The sequence below is a fragment of the Propithecus coquereli genome, unplaced genomic scaffold (genome assembly GCF_000956105.1).
Source record: "Propithecus coquereli isolate 6110/MARCELLA unplaced genomic scaffold, Pcoq_1.0 Scaffold124, whole genome shotgun sequence".
NCBI classification, from domain to species: Eukaryota; Metazoa; Chordata; class Mammalia; order Primates; family Indriidae; genus Propithecus; species Propithecus coquereli.
The window spans coordinates 3278815-3293537 of NW_012136525.1; the positions used below are offsets into that span (position 1 = coordinate 3278815).

Sequence of the window (14723 nt, forward strand, 5' to 3'; positions counted from 1 at the left end):
CCTCCAAAATAGATGGAAACAGACAAGCTTCTTTATCTTCTATGTTGGTGGTTGGAAGATGTTTCCCTTCCAGGCTTCAGCTTTATGCGTGCTCAGTTCTGGCACTCTCCCAGGTCAGGCCACAGCCTGCTGTCCTGTCCTGGCCACGTTCGGCCTTAAGCCTGGAGGGTGCCCGGCTGGCTGACCCCACGAGCCTGCACCACCTCATGCTCATTTGATTCTTCTTCCTCGCGGACACCTGGAGATAGTCCAATACTCAGCTGTGCCTTTAAAGAACACTTGTTATATTTAATACAGCATTTTAGGATATTTTGTAATGGGAAGATTTTCAGGTTCTTTAATTTTTACAAAAGCTGAAAATAAGAATCCTTTAGTGCCTCTTCTACTCTATCATGCTAATTCTGCCTTGTATGACTTTTCTTCCTTGGGCGTGTTCATCTTCCCATGCTGGGGTGGTCAGGGAGTGGTGGCTGTGAGGTGTGTGGGAAGGGCAGAGGTTGGGGACATTGTGGTTTCTCAGTCTTAGGGTGGGTGGTGTCATGGAGGAGCGGCGAAGTGGGTGGCTCAGGCTGCTTGTCCTAGTGCCTGGAATCCCACCGAGAGACAGCCACTTTCCCCGCCCCGCCCTTTTCCTGGGCTACCTCTTTTAGCAGCAATTAGTTTAGCAGATAATGTTGACAATTAGGCTTTTGGAATGGGAGGCTGGGAAGAAGGATCGGGATTGTGTGTGTGTGCGTGTGTGTGTGTGTGTGTGTGTGTGTGTATGTGTGTCTGTAAGGTTAGGGGAGGAGTTAGGGTACCAGAAATGGGGTGGGACGGTCTTTGAGAATTAGAATTATCAGAATCTAATAATAATAGAAGTATTGGAATCAAACCATTGCCTCATCATCACTTTACAAAGCCCTGCCTGTGTGGTTAGGACCTTCGTCTTTAACCTGTCCATTAAACTGTGGCCAGGACCCAAACCGATTGTCTTTGTCAGGGGCCACGACCAGGTCGCTCATACCCAGGGTGGACAACAAGTGCCGGTGCTCTCTTACCTCCAAACGTGGCAGCTAAATTGGCTCAGGTTGAGGTGTTTTTCCCAAAGTTTCTGGAGTCCAGCCCTGGAAGCCAGATCAGGAAGCTCCATTGATCCAGTCTGATTCTTGCCTGGCCTGGATCAGCTTACCACGGACAGCCAGCATTCCTCATAGACAGGGGCACTCAGGGAGGACAAGGGACCAAGTGTGGGGATGCGGGAGAGCGGGGGTGTTTGGGGGAGGGCAAGGCCTTTCATTAAGGCAGCTGCCAGGAGGTCTCCCTCCAAACTGTTCAAAGCCTTATCAGCTTGGAGGTATTCCTAATAGCATTTCCTTTCATTGTTTCCTTTCGGTAATTAGGGGGAGGCCAATGGCAGCTCGCAGCTATTGTGGTGGGAAAGGGAGGGAGGTTGGTAGACGTCACAACTTGGGCTTTATCTCCCCCAGCTGTGGGGACTCTGCAGCCCCTGGGCTACTTGCAGCAGGGCAGTTGGGAGCTGTAGCAGGCCTGATTCAGCCTCTGCAGCTGCTGGGAGCATGGCCTAGGCGTGGCCGCACCTCGTGCAGCAGCTGAGTTTCCTAAAGGACCTTGGGGATACCTGCAGCCCCATTCGCAGGGGAAGGTACGGTGTTTTGGAAGGAGAGCTGGCTCGCTTGTGGGAGGACGATGCAGGACTGATCCCTACCCCTGGGGAGCTGGGCTTCTCCATCCCTGGACCAGAAGGGATTTGTTTGGAGGGGTGACTCTATTCAACCAGGGACAATCCTACTGCCCCCTCCTCCACTTGCATCTGGGGGTCCTGTGACTGCTTTTCTTCACGCAGGGGGTTTTACTGTGTGGTAGTACTTAATGCCAAGGAGTTGGAATGAACTTTTCCCTCTCCTCTGGGAAACTTCTGGGAGCACCTAATGCACCTGTGTGTTGGGAGTGGGAGAGGGACACCTGATCTGAGACCAAGACTTGGCCATAGGTGATAGTGAAGTGTTCCTTCCACAGATCTATAATAGATTACATGTATCTCTCTTTTGTTTGGCTGGATGGAACATTAGGTAGGAAAGAAGTCACCCCCAGTGAATCTCAGGTGACAGATTAAGCACTTCATTTAACAAACTTTTCCAGAAGAGAGGGGCTGTGGCAGGGGCTCTAAGGGACGTGGGGTGTTTTCTGCAGCCAGGATCAATTGCTCTTCTCTGGGAGGTGGGTGCACGGTGGGGAATCTTGCCAGGGCCCCAGGACGCTGGACACCTGTCCATTTAGCAGGTCAGCTCAGCAGACATTTACTGGGCATCTTCTGGGTGCTGGGCACTGTGCCAGGAGCTGGGGATAGAGATGAGGGAGAGGCCCCCGATCTGGGGGCTCTCAGGATACAGGGCAAGGGACCAAGAAGCAAATAGTCAGTTGGGGGTTCCTGAGCATTCTCCAAGTCTGGGTGCCCGTGGCGGGAACACAAATGAAAGACAGTTTCTACTCACCCGGTCGCTGCCAAGCGTGGAAGGAATGGCCCCTGCAGGAGGGCAGGGGTGTGAGAGGGGAGCAGCAGGAGAAGGCAGGCCTTTCCTCCTCTGTCCTGGCCTGGGGCTGTGCTCTGGGGCAGGATGCCCAGGGCTCCCGGCTAACAGCCATTGTTACCCTTGGGCCTGGCACCGGCCAGGGCTCTTTTTGGGAGGGTGGCTAGAAGCCCATGTTCAAATGGAAGAAGGGGGTCAATGAAGACCCATCTTTTCTCCTGCTTTAAAGGCGTGTTTTCCCCACTTCATGCGCTGACAGTAGCACATACCAGCAGCCATCTCCCTGCGTGGCAATAACCATCATCTCTCTCGCTTCTCTGCAGATGGTTCCTGCCAGGCTTGCGAGGGTGCTGCTTGCTCTGGCGCTCACTTTGCCAGGTAGGTACCAAAGGGCTTCCATTCCTTACTCCTGTCCCAGGGCCGTTGGGAGTAACTCCCTTCCAGGAATGAGCGGGTGTGTCTGGAGTCACCTGTGTGCCCAGCCCCATGCTAGGCTCATGCTGGCTGCCTCCTGTGAAGGTTCTGCAGAGCCCCCTGCCCCCGACTGTGTCCCCAGAGAGCAGGTGCCTGCAAAAGCCTTCCTTTACTTGGAAATTAAGGAGCACAAGGGTGCAAAGGATTGTCCTATATGATGGGGACACAGGTGGGGAAGAAGGAATCCAAGACTTGGATAGATTATTAGTTTTAGGAGGGATTGTAGAAGTCATCTACTTGAAGCTCCCATGGTACAAACGAAGAGACTGAGGGTCAAGGAGGAAAAATCACTGCTCCAAATTCTCACAGAGCTACGATCAGAGCTCAGTTCTCCTTGGTCCCAGAACAGCACTCTTTCCACTGTACTGTACTGTACTGCCTTCCTTCCCTCACTGAGATTCTGAGTCTGTGAATAGCAGAAGGGGCCTTTTGACCTTGAACTGTCTCCATTTAGACCCATCAGGTCTCAGCATTCAGCCTGCTGTACACAGGTTAATCTGGGAAGAAATATACATTTGTCACACTCTCTGTGTCTTCCTACCAGATGGATCTTGTGCCAGGGAACCCAGAACACTTAGAAATTTACCGCTGTGGTTCCCCACCTGACAACACACACACACACACATACACACGTGCACGCACATAGTTAGAGAGGGAGTTAGCACATGACCCTCTAAGAGTCAACCCTTCATGGATTCTATAAGGCAGGCACACAGTCTGATCTGTTTAAAATTTAATCCTCTCAAAATATACTAGTAGATTTATGTACAAAGATGCTCATTGCAATCTATTTATAATATTAAAAAATTTGGGCCAGGTGCAGTGGTTCATGCCTGTAGTCCCAGCACCTTGAAAGGCCGAGATGGGAGGATTGCTTGAAGACAGAAGTTTTAAATCAGCCTGGAAAACCTATTCAGACCCCTTCTCTATAAAAAATTTTTTAAAAAGTTAGCCAGGCATGGTAGTGCATGGCTATAGTCCTAGCTGTTTGGGAGGCTGAGGCAGGAGGATTGTTTGAGGCCAGGAATTCGAGGCTAGAGAGAGCTATGATGGCGCCACTGCACTCTAAACCTGGCAACAGAGTGAAATGCTGTCTCGATAAATAAATACATAAATAAATAAATAAAAACTTGGAAATACCAATAGGGGGCTATACTACATACATTTAGATGCAAAATATAATGCAGCGACTAAAAATCACGTATTGTAAGTATACACGACGGCATGACAAATTCTTTATGGCATACTGAGAAAAAGCCAGAGGTTAAAAATAGTTTACACAGGATGGTCACAAATTTGTGAAAAATCCACGACTGTACATATGCTGTAAAACACTGAAATATTAACTCTACTTATCACTCAGTGATGCATTACAGATGATTAACTTCTTCTTCGTGTTTTTTTCTGTATCCTGCAAATTTTTTATGAGCATGATTACATTTTAAATCAGTAAGTAAATGTCATTAAAACTAGTAGATTTCCTGAAAAACTGTTCCTTCATTATTGCTGTGAACCCCGGGTCCTATTTGGGGGCTGAGAGCAACAGCTTTAGTCTTAGGATGTGAAGTACCTTCCCACGGTCCGATTTCTGTCAGAGGCGGCCTTATTTCTATGAGGCCAGAGAGGTTTGGGCAGGTGGTCTCAGCTGTGCTCACCCGTGGCCTCTCCTCCAGGGGCCCTCTGTGCGGAAGGGACTCGCGGCAAGTCGTCGATGGCCCGGTGCAGCCTCTTTGGAGATGACTTCATCAACACCTTTGATGGGAGCATGTACAGCTTTGCGGGACACTGCAGCTACTTCCTGGCAGGGGACTGCGAGGAACACTCCTTCTCACTGCTTGGTGAGTCCCGGGCCCTGCAGGGAGGAATCAGGCGGGGGTCGCTGAGCTCAGCTGGGCGTGGGAGGAGGACTCCTACTCCCCAGTCCATACCTGAGCTGGAAGGTTGCTGCTAGGAACGTGGGGGGAATGGCCTTGCCATGACACATGGCTTTCCTTAGCTTCTCCCCGGCCTCTCCCCATGGGAGCCTGGTGGGACGGAGCGCGTCTCCGAGCTGCTCCGATGGCTGTAGCCATTGCTCTGGCCCCAGGCAAGGCTCTGGCAGCTCCCACGCATTAAGGGAAATGATGAGCTGCAAGGTGCTGTAGAACATGTAAAGCTTCTCGCCAAAGGCAAGACTCGTGGTCGTTTTCTTGGCAGCCTTTGGAATTCAGAATATCTTGCTTGTGTTGGGCACCTCTTATGTTCCTATGAAAGTGATGGCACTGTCCCTGTGTGTCTCTGCATCCTCTCAACAGCTCTGGGATGCAGGTGTGGTCACCGCTCTTTTACAAATGAAGAGCCACGGCCCAAGGAGGCCTGACAGGTGATGAAAGGAGGAGCTGGGTTTTGATCCCGGCCTCTCGGGTCGGAGGAACCTTCCTCTGCGCTAAGGTCAGAGGGCACTGGCCAAGGCTGGGAGCGGGCTGGAGGCAGTGATGGAGAATATGGTTTGGTGACCTCTACACACTAAGAATTTGACAGATGTGTGTGATGTGGGGATGCTAGGAAACCTGGCCAAGGCGGGGGCCTCAGCCTGGGGGAGCAGAGACAGCAATGAACAGACTCACACCGTTAAAGAAATTTTCTTGGCACTTGTTGAGGTGTAAGGAAGACTTTATTCGAGAGGGACTGCTGCAAAGCGGGTTTTGCGGTGGGGGAAGAGAGAGAGGGCTCAACTCCAGCGCAAGGGAAAGTGGGGATTTGAGCCAAGGGCAGCGTGGGGGTCAGTGGTGGAAAATTACTGAGAGGCAGCGTCAGGGGTCGGGCATTCTGGTTAAACCACCCTGACGGGATTCTTGCTGAAGGCAGGCCAGGGTGGGCAGATGCTGAGGGTGGGTGGTCTTTGCTAAACTGACCCAGTGGGATTCTTGCTAAAACTGAACTAAATAGGCCAAGGCCAGAGCGAAGGCCAGTTCACAGTCTAGAAGAGGGCTCAGAGGAGCCCGGCTCAAGCTGGGCCAAGCAGGGCGTCTTTGGCCACACCCAGACACTTGCAGAGGTACAGGCTGCGGGGCTCTGGGCTTGTTGCTGCCTCAGCCAACAGGGTGGACGCAGTGTGCCCTGTGTGCCCAGCGCCGGGCTCGGCTTTGAGTGGGAGCCCGGTGAGCTGGCAGTTGGCCACAGCTTGCCCTGCGCCTTGGCCTCTGTCTTTGCTCTCTTTGCCCCCTGTCTGGAATCTGTTGGAAAACCTCTCACAGGGTGACTTCTGGGAGCTGCCATCCTCCCCACTCCTCCGTGCGCTTCTCAAGGGCAAGGGCGGCGTCTGGTTCATCTCAGTTTCCTGGCGCTTAGCTCCCTGGGGTCCCTGTCAACACTGAATGGGACGGGGGCCCTAAAGCACAGCGGTCTCTCTGTTGTACTGAAGGAGCCCAGGGTGAACGGGCTGTGGTTGGGCGGAGAGGACAGGGGAGGGTGCATGAGGAGGGGTGGAGGCTGGGAGGCATGTGTGCTCCTGGCGGGGAGCAAGTAGGGAGGTCAGCGTGGCTGGAGCAGCGGTCCCCAAGCCCCAGCACGCATCAGGACTGCCTGCAGGGCTCTTACAGATAGACGGCTGGGCCCCACCCCAGGGTTCTGACTCAGTAGATCTGGAAGGGGGCCCAAAATGTTCATTTCTAATAATTTCGCAGCTGCTGCTGCTCTTAGACTGGGGACCAAACTTTGAGAAGCCCAGGACCAGGGCATAGAGGGAGGAAGGGCTGGGCCGTCTGGGAGGCTGCAGAGCAGGGCCGTGAGGTCCGACGGACTTTGTCCCGGTTCCGCAGGCTGTGAGGAGCTCGTGTAGAATCTTGTGGGCAGGGAAGGGTCGAGAGGGAACTGGTGCTTTGCCAAGATGGTCTTGAGAAGGAGAGAGGTGGAGGCAGGGTGGACTTGGCCGTAATAACCAGGCAGGAGGTGAAAAAGGCCAGAGACATCCCAGGGTATCTGTGGGGGTCCCGCCTTGCAGGTGGGGAGAACCCTCCTTCTCCCCAGGAAGCTGAGGACTCAGGCCTTCCTCCCGCAGGTGGCCCCAGTGTTTATTTTGAGTTAATTTCTCTGTCTTAGCAATCACAGTGGATGATACAGATGCCCTGTCTGAGACGGCTCTCGGGTGTCAGTGGGCTGGAGGGTTACAAGTGACAGGAGGAAGATTCTGAAAGAAGAAATAGCAACACCCTCTGCACTCTATGGCTTTGGGCTTCAGTGGGAGTTCCAGGGAGCGGGACCCCGTGGCAGCACTGTGGTGTCCTGGAGGGGGCTGCTGTCATGACTCGATGGTCTGCTTTAGTGCACTCTGCAGTGGACTCTCTGCCTGGAGACGGGTTCGTAAAGAATACATGGCGGTATCTTAGTCCCAGGGAAAGTTCATATTCTGGGCGCAGGGAGCCACGCCAGCATGTCGGAAGAGCCCCCTTCCCCCTGTTGAAGCCCAATTCCAGACCCCTCCCTGCTTCAGGGTGACCCTCACAGTCAGGGAAGTGCAGCCTCTGCTGGCGCCTCTTGGCTGTCACTGTTACCTCCTCCAGGAAGCCCTCGACCATTCCTGTCCAGCACTGGGCGCATCAAGCTGTACTCACTGGTTGGTTTCCATCCCGCAGGACTTGGTGGCTCTGCCCCCAGCGGGAAACAGCAGCATGGAGGGGACACCCTGTGTCTCGCCTGTGCTTTCCCTCCCCGTTGGGCGTCCTCAGGGCAGTTGCATAGTCTTAGCCTCCATTTTCTCATTTTACAATGGAGACACCATTTAAAAGGGTGAGGATCAGTGAGACAAGTTATTTGAAAGTGTCCCGTGTTACCCACACCTGAGTTATTGAAAGCAGCCAAATAACACAGGACGTTCACTTGTTTGTTGGATGTGCGCTTTGCAGAGAGGAGGGGGTTTCGGTGGCCTAGGGGAATTCGAAGGGCTGTGGAAGCACTCTCAGCTTCAAAATATCTCGGCGGGATTCCCCACTGGGTCATTATTTTTTTCTTATAAATAATTTGCTCTTCTTAAGTGTCAATTTTCTGGGAGGTTGTTGGCCTAAATCAGGCTATGGTTCAAACATATTTTAATTTATTTAATAGATTGAATTCATTTCCACTGAAAACCATGCTACTATATCATAGAGGATGGGTGGCTACTTTTCCTGTTGGTGGTGGCGGTGGGGGGTGTGGGAGGAGAGGAATAATTCGAGGGAGGTTGGCTGGCACCGGCGCTTAGGGGAGTTGGGGCTCCGGGGTCAGGGAAGGGAGCCCAGAACTTGGACCCCGTGAGCTTCGGTGTCCATGCCGAAGGACACCCTCTGTTCCATTGTTCTCCAATGACATCCTGTTTCCTTGATCCTAAATTGCAAATTCACATTCCTCTCGAGTGCCTGTGGACGGTGCTCACATCCTGGGCAAAGTGTTTATATCCGCACACGGAGGACCACCTGGTGCAAGGGGAGGCCTTTTCCCTTGACCCTGGCTCCTGGTCGGCGGGCGCCAGGCTCCGAGGCCAAGCTGCATGTCTCCTACAGCCAGAACGGGCCAGAGGGAGACCACGGGGTCCCGGTTGCTCCCACTTAGTAGGGACTGTGCTCCCTAAGCCATGGCTGCAGGTCTCGCTCCCAAACCAGCCAAGTGAGAGCCACAAACGACCCACAATCTGCTGAGTCACTTCCCCAGCGAGTCTTTGTTTCTGAGCCAGTAAATGGCTCCTCAGAGTTTGGACAGAGGGTCACCAGCATCAAAGTCGCTTCCTTGCAAATGCAGATTAGTGAGCCCTGCACTAAAGCCCGAGGCTGTGCCCGTGTCTGATTCTGGCTCCAGCTACCCGCCTCCTTCCGAAGGTCCCAGGATGCCCTCGCCCAGCGTGTGGGGCAGGGCCTTAGCCCCTCTCTCACTGCCTCAGTCGCTGAGTCCCACAGCCCAGCGGGAGCCTGGGTTGAGCGTCGCTGGTTTGCCTTGTCTCTTGGGGTGACACTCAGCCCCTCTTCCTGGCAGTCACAGGAAGTGCTAACCTGGAGGTCTGCGGGGTGTGGCCCTTTCTAATGGCTCATTTTCCTAATGGCTGCACGTCCGTCATCGGATGCCCTGGCTTCTGCAGTGAGGGAACAACGCGGATTTGGAGTTCTCCCCCTTGGCGGTGGTTAGCTGAATCCGCAGCGCAGATGCCCTGTTAGGCAGCTTTGTGCTGCAAACGGCGATTTGGACTTGGAGTCAGGAAACCCGGGTGTGGGCTCTGCGCCACGTTAACAGCGTAAACCAGCTCTCAGTTGAGGTGATTGTTCCCCTCGAGGACCATCTGGCAGCTTCTGGAGACATTTTCGGTTGTCACAACTGGGGGGCGGGTGCTACTGGCATCTAGTGGGTAGAAGCCAGGATGCTGCTAATTGTCCCGCCGTGCACAGGATGGTCCCTGCCACAGAGAAGTATCTGGCCCCGAATTCCATGGTGGTGACGGGGAGAGATCCTCTTGTAAACTTAGGTCTCCGCTTCTCCATCTGTAAATTGGAGTCAGTCTAGATCAGTGTTTTACAAACTGAGTCACGAGCTATGGGTCCTGAAATTAGTTTAGTGGTTGTAACTAGCATTGAAAAAGATTAAATAGAGTAAAATAGAAAATGTCAGAAAATATCAGCGCACGTGATACGTGCTGAGGGTGTCTGTGTGTGTGTGTGTGTGTGTGTGTGTGTGTGTACCGGGTCACGAAGTGAATTGTTTTTACTATGCTTTCTGAGCAAAAGAGTTTAAGAACCGCTTGTTCGGATGGTCTCCAAGATCCTTCCTCTACCACAGTATGTTTCTCTGAGTTGTAGGCTCCTCCAGGTCACACTTCAAAAATCCCCTGCCAGCCTCTTGCCCAGGTGTGGGCTGACTGCTCTTCCAGCCCCTGGGCCGTCCAGGGCCAGGAGCGCACGGGCTCCATGCCGCACGGTCCTCACTGAAGGCCCGAACACCAGCCCCACCTGCCCTAGACTATTTTGGGTTTGGCTCTGAGTGGGTTTGTGGGGGCTAGGGGTGGGGAACCTGCGGCCTTAAGCCCACATGTGGCCTTCTAGGTCCTTAAGTGCGGCCTTTTGACTGAATCTAAACTTTACAGACCAAATCCTTTTATTGTCCTGTAAAATTCCTACAGCAGGTGAAGGTCCTGGGGTGGCCAGCCCCCACTCTCCTTGTCCACGGGGCTGCCCCCTCAGTGCTCAGCCCTGCGCTCTGATCCTGCTGCCTCCTGGCTTTGCTAAGGCTGATCTCTCCTGGGGCCTCGCGGAGCAAGCCCTTCAGATGCTTACAACAACCCGGCCGCAGTCCCAGCTCCGTCATCACTTACTAGCTCTGTGGTCACAGTTACCCCCACTGGACAGCCGGCGAGGGCAGCCCTCCTCCGCCAGTGCCTTGAGAAGGGCTGAGGCTCCCACACATTTCTCTTGGGTCTTATTAGACTTTCTGCTCCGGTGGAATTCCTGGCTTCTTCAGCCTCGCAGGCCCTACTTTCAATCGTACATTGACAGCGACCTCTGGGCTTTCCTGCAGCACAGGCTCAGCTCTGCCTCCTGCGGAATGAATGACTTGCTTAGGTGATTTAATACTTTTCAAAGCCTGGAAGAGCTACAGATCAGCAGCTGTGGGGCCATGCCGCACCCCAAGCCGCCTCGTTGCTTCCGAAGCGTTCCCTACCCCTCCTCCAGCCACGGAGTCCCTGGCGAGCTTGTTTCCGTCCACACTTTCTGAGTCCCCATAAGGAGAGCCTGCAAGGAGAGGTGCACAGGGATTCTTCCTCGTTTCCAGGAGGCAGGTGCCTTTGTCTCAGTGGTGACATACTGGCCGAGTGACCCATGAAGCAGGGTCAGAACTCCCTATCTGCCTTGTGAGGTGGGAGTGGGGAGGATTCTAGTGACCGGGGACAGTCTCAGTGGTCATGAGGGACACAGAGCCCCAGGCCTCGTGGGCTCGTTTGCCCACCCCGCAGCAGACGGTCTTCGGCTCTGCAGGTCTCAGCGAGGAGGTGTGGAACAGGCCCTGCCCCCTCGGCTCCACCGTGGCTGCTGCGCAGTGTTCCGAGTGTCAGCCCCAGAAGCGGCCGAGGGAGGGACTTGGTCTTGGGTCCACTGCGGATGACTCGGGGTTCCGGAAGGCCTCTGGGAGGGACTGCAAATCAGAGGTTGTTGCCAGGCTGCCCTATTTGTTTGCTTTTCCAACATTTTATTATGGAAATTTTCAAACACAGAAAAATTGAAAGAATATGACATCCATATACCCATCACTCAGAGTCTACCATTACTGAGAAATAAATTAAAATGAAAAATAATTACTCTGTTTACTCTCTTTGTTCTTTGATTCTGTTTGTTTTTCTTTGGTTAATTTCCTGCTGTCAGAAAGTTTGTGCAACTTCTAAAGTTTCACTTGCTGCAAGAACTGTTCTAAGTGCAAATGCAGAGTGGGCAAGGCCTCTTGGCTCAAGCAGGACAGAACTCCTTTAACTTTGGGGGTGGGCTCCTCCTTTTTCTCCCAGCAGTGTTGGTCTGGAGCTGCAGAATGTGGTTTGTGGACTGTGGGTGGCCTCTTGCTGGTAGCACTGACCTGCTAATGACATATCATTTAAGACTCTATTCTTAGAATGGGCTAGTTTATTTACTGGGGCAGCCCTCACTGAAATCTCACCAGGAGCAAATCTGTTTTCTGGCTCATTCTGGTTTGTTTGTGATTGGGTGTGTGTGTGTGTGTGTGTGTGTGTGTGTGTGTGTGTGTGTGTACCTGGTGGTCATGGTCCTCCTGCAGCCTTGGTCCAGCCCAGACCCTGCTGGGGGGCTCCTCCTCTCCCAGCTGTGAGTGAGGAGCCCCTTCCTTACTGCCCTGCATCAGCGGCCCTGGCCACGCAGCAACACCTCGAGTCGGCAGAGCTTGCCAAGATTTCGGTTCCACAGACACCTTTGCCTCCTCTTTTGCTGAGGACCTGGAGCCCACGCTCTCCCACCCCTCTTAGGAGAGGATGTATCTGCTCACTGTCAAGGCTAACCTTTCCACCTGGGCCATATGCCCCATCCTTCAGCACCCCAAGGCCCTGTGCCCACATGTGAGCTCTCTATCTTCCCGGTTTCCACCAGTTTCTCTGTCTCCAAGGCTCAAGTCCAGACTCTATATTGTTCTTTCTGGTTCCTTCGTCTTCTATGGCTGATCAGTTATCTTTGAATACCAAGGGCTAGCACAAGCAGCCGTCGTCAGAGGCTGACTGTGGCTCGGGAAACTTCGATAATACCATGGAAATTGCCTCCCGCCCTTGTTCCCTCTTTCATGCCAAGTGCCATCAGCCTCGCCTCCCTGTTCAGCCCCCACAATCGCATGGCTGTCAGAGACGACTCTATCATGCGTTTGGCCATTCAAACATCTCCAGTGGCAATACCATTTATTGTGTTCTCATTAAGTTCCAAGTTCTGTGTGGGACACTTAACTGCTGTCTCTAAAATCCCAGAGAATCACATTCAGTAAACGGAGGGGAGATTCACGGACGTGCAGATACTCTGATGCGGGAAGTCTGCAGGCACTGTTCTAAATCCCACTACCCTAGAGTGCCACAGCTTGACGCTGCTGCTTTTGCTTGCTGTCCCACAGGCGTTCAGGGGCTGCATGCTTGTCTTGTCTTCGTACCTAGATTGTAAGATCATAAAGAAGCAAGAGGTCATGCTTTTATGTTTTTCTTTTGTGAAATAGAAGAGAAGGCACTCAATAAATATTTTTAGATGAATGGAAAAATGAGTGAGCCAATGAGGTTTTTAGGGAGACTTTTCTTGCCCCTTTGTTAAGTCTTTCTGGGGAGTTTTCCACTGAGATAAGACTATAAAGATAATGATTATAACTTTTTTTGGGGGTAATAATCACTATTATGGACTCTTTTCTCTTTCAGGGGACTTCCAAAACGGCAAGAGAGTGGGCCTCTCTGTGTATCTTGGGGAGTTTTTTGACATCCGTTTGTTTGTCAATGGTACCGTGATGCAGGGGGACCAAAGGTAAGTCAGGAGCCCCGAATGCCCACGTCAGAAAGGACCCTGGGGACCCCCTTGCACAACCCCCTCATTTTTCAGATGATGAAGCTGGGGTTCAGAGACAGGAAGTAAATGTGCCCAGAGGAAGTGAGTAGCAGGGCTGGGTGAGAGCCAGGTCTCCCGACAGCCGGGTGAGGCCCTCAGCCGCTTTGCACTGTGGCCTCGACCCTGTGACATGGGGTGGGAGGACATCCGGAACATGCATGGGAAGCCCACTTCCGAACCCATCCTTTTCCCTCCAGCGTCTCCATGCCCTATGCCTCCAAAGGGCTGTATCTGGAAACGGAGGCTGGATACTACAAGCTGTCCAGTGAGGCCCATGGCTTTGCAGCCAGGATCGATGGCAGTGGCAACTTTCAAGTCCTGCTGTCAGATAGGTACTTCAACAAGACCTGTGGGCTGTGTGGCAACTTTAACATCTTTGCTGAAGATGACTTCAGGACCCAAGAAGGTAAGATTTTCTTGGATACCACTTCCGTAAAGGGTGGTCATGCGTTTTATTTCCCTGCTCACAAACCTTCCCTAACACACCTCCCCTGGCATTAAAGAATCACCATGACCACACCTCAATTTACCTTGCCAGTCTTATCTCTTAGCATTCCCCTCCATGCCTAGACCTCCAATCAAACCAGATCTTGGAGATCCTCAAACCTGACTTTGTTCAACTTTGAATTCTCCATAGCAACTTACACATGGTAGATGGCTGGCGAACGCTGGATGGTTTGAGTACACCCTCCTGAGCCCACTCCAGTGGAGTGGATGAAACCTACAAAGAGGGTCCGCCACACTGTCCAAAAAGGCCAGTTTATATGTGTGTGTCCCTAAGCAATAGAAGGTAATATGGATAATGTGAAAACCACTACTAGTATTTAATCTTTCTTGGATAATTTCAATTACATAAACATTCAGTTAGTGATATTCCCTTGCAAAAGCTGAATATTTGTGTATAAGTTATCTTTCTTTCTTATGACCCAACTAACTACTCTCTAATTAAGAGGTACAGAGAAACGGTCATTGTTCCTTTCATTGTACTTTACCATATTGGAAGATAGTAAGATCATTTGTTTTTGTCTTCTCCAGTACTGATTTCTCAGATATTTTATTGTGTAATATGTACACTTAGGGCCATAAATTTCCTCTAATTGCCCCTTTAGCAGCGTCATGCCAATTTTGATATGTAGCATATTTTCATTTAGTTCTATGAATTTTCTAATTTCCATTTTGAGTTCTTTTATAACGTATAGTGTGTTTAAAATTTCCAAATGTTTAGTATTTTTAAAAAATTTTTTAAAATTTCGGCATATTATGGAGGTACAAATGTTTAGGTTATGTATATTGCCCTTGCCCCATCCGAGTCAGAGCTTCAAGCCTGTCCATCCCCCAGACAGTGCGCACCACACCCATTATGTGTGTATATACCCATCCACTCCTCCCCTACTCCCATCTGCCTGACACCCAATGAATGTTACTACTGTATATGCACTTAAGTATTGATCAGTTAATACCAATTTGATGGTGAGTACATGTGGTGCTTGCTTTTCCATTCTTGGGATACTTCATTTAGTATCACGGGCTCCAGCTCCAGGTAATACAAGAGGTGCTATATCACCATTGTTTTTTGTGGCTGAGTAGAACTCCATGGTATACATATACCACATTTTATTAATCCACTCATGTATTGATGCGCACTTGGGTTGTT

The 14723-nt window shown here is 51.7% G+C and overlaps 1 protein-coding gene across 1 annotated transcript in view; it reads left to right on the plus strand.

Moving 5' to 3' along the window:
• Positions 1 to 1397: 1397 nt before the first annotated feature.
• VWF (von Willebrand factor) overlaps positions 1398 to 14723 on the plus strand; it is a 150183-nt gene continuing 136857 nt past the window's right edge. Inside the window, exons 1-5 of the mRNA XM_012637894.1 lie at positions 1398 to 1645; positions 2855 to 2909; positions 4679 to 4843; positions 12886 to 12988; positions 13267 to 13475. Of these exons, the coding sequence (XP_012493348.1) occupies positions 2855 to 2909; positions 4679 to 4843; positions 12886 to 12988; positions 13267 to 13475 (532 nt within the window). The 5' untranslated portion in view covers positions 1398 to 1645. The remainder of the gene's footprint in view (positions 1646 to 2854; positions 2910 to 4678; positions 4844 to 12885; positions 12989 to 13266; positions 13476 to 14723) is intronic.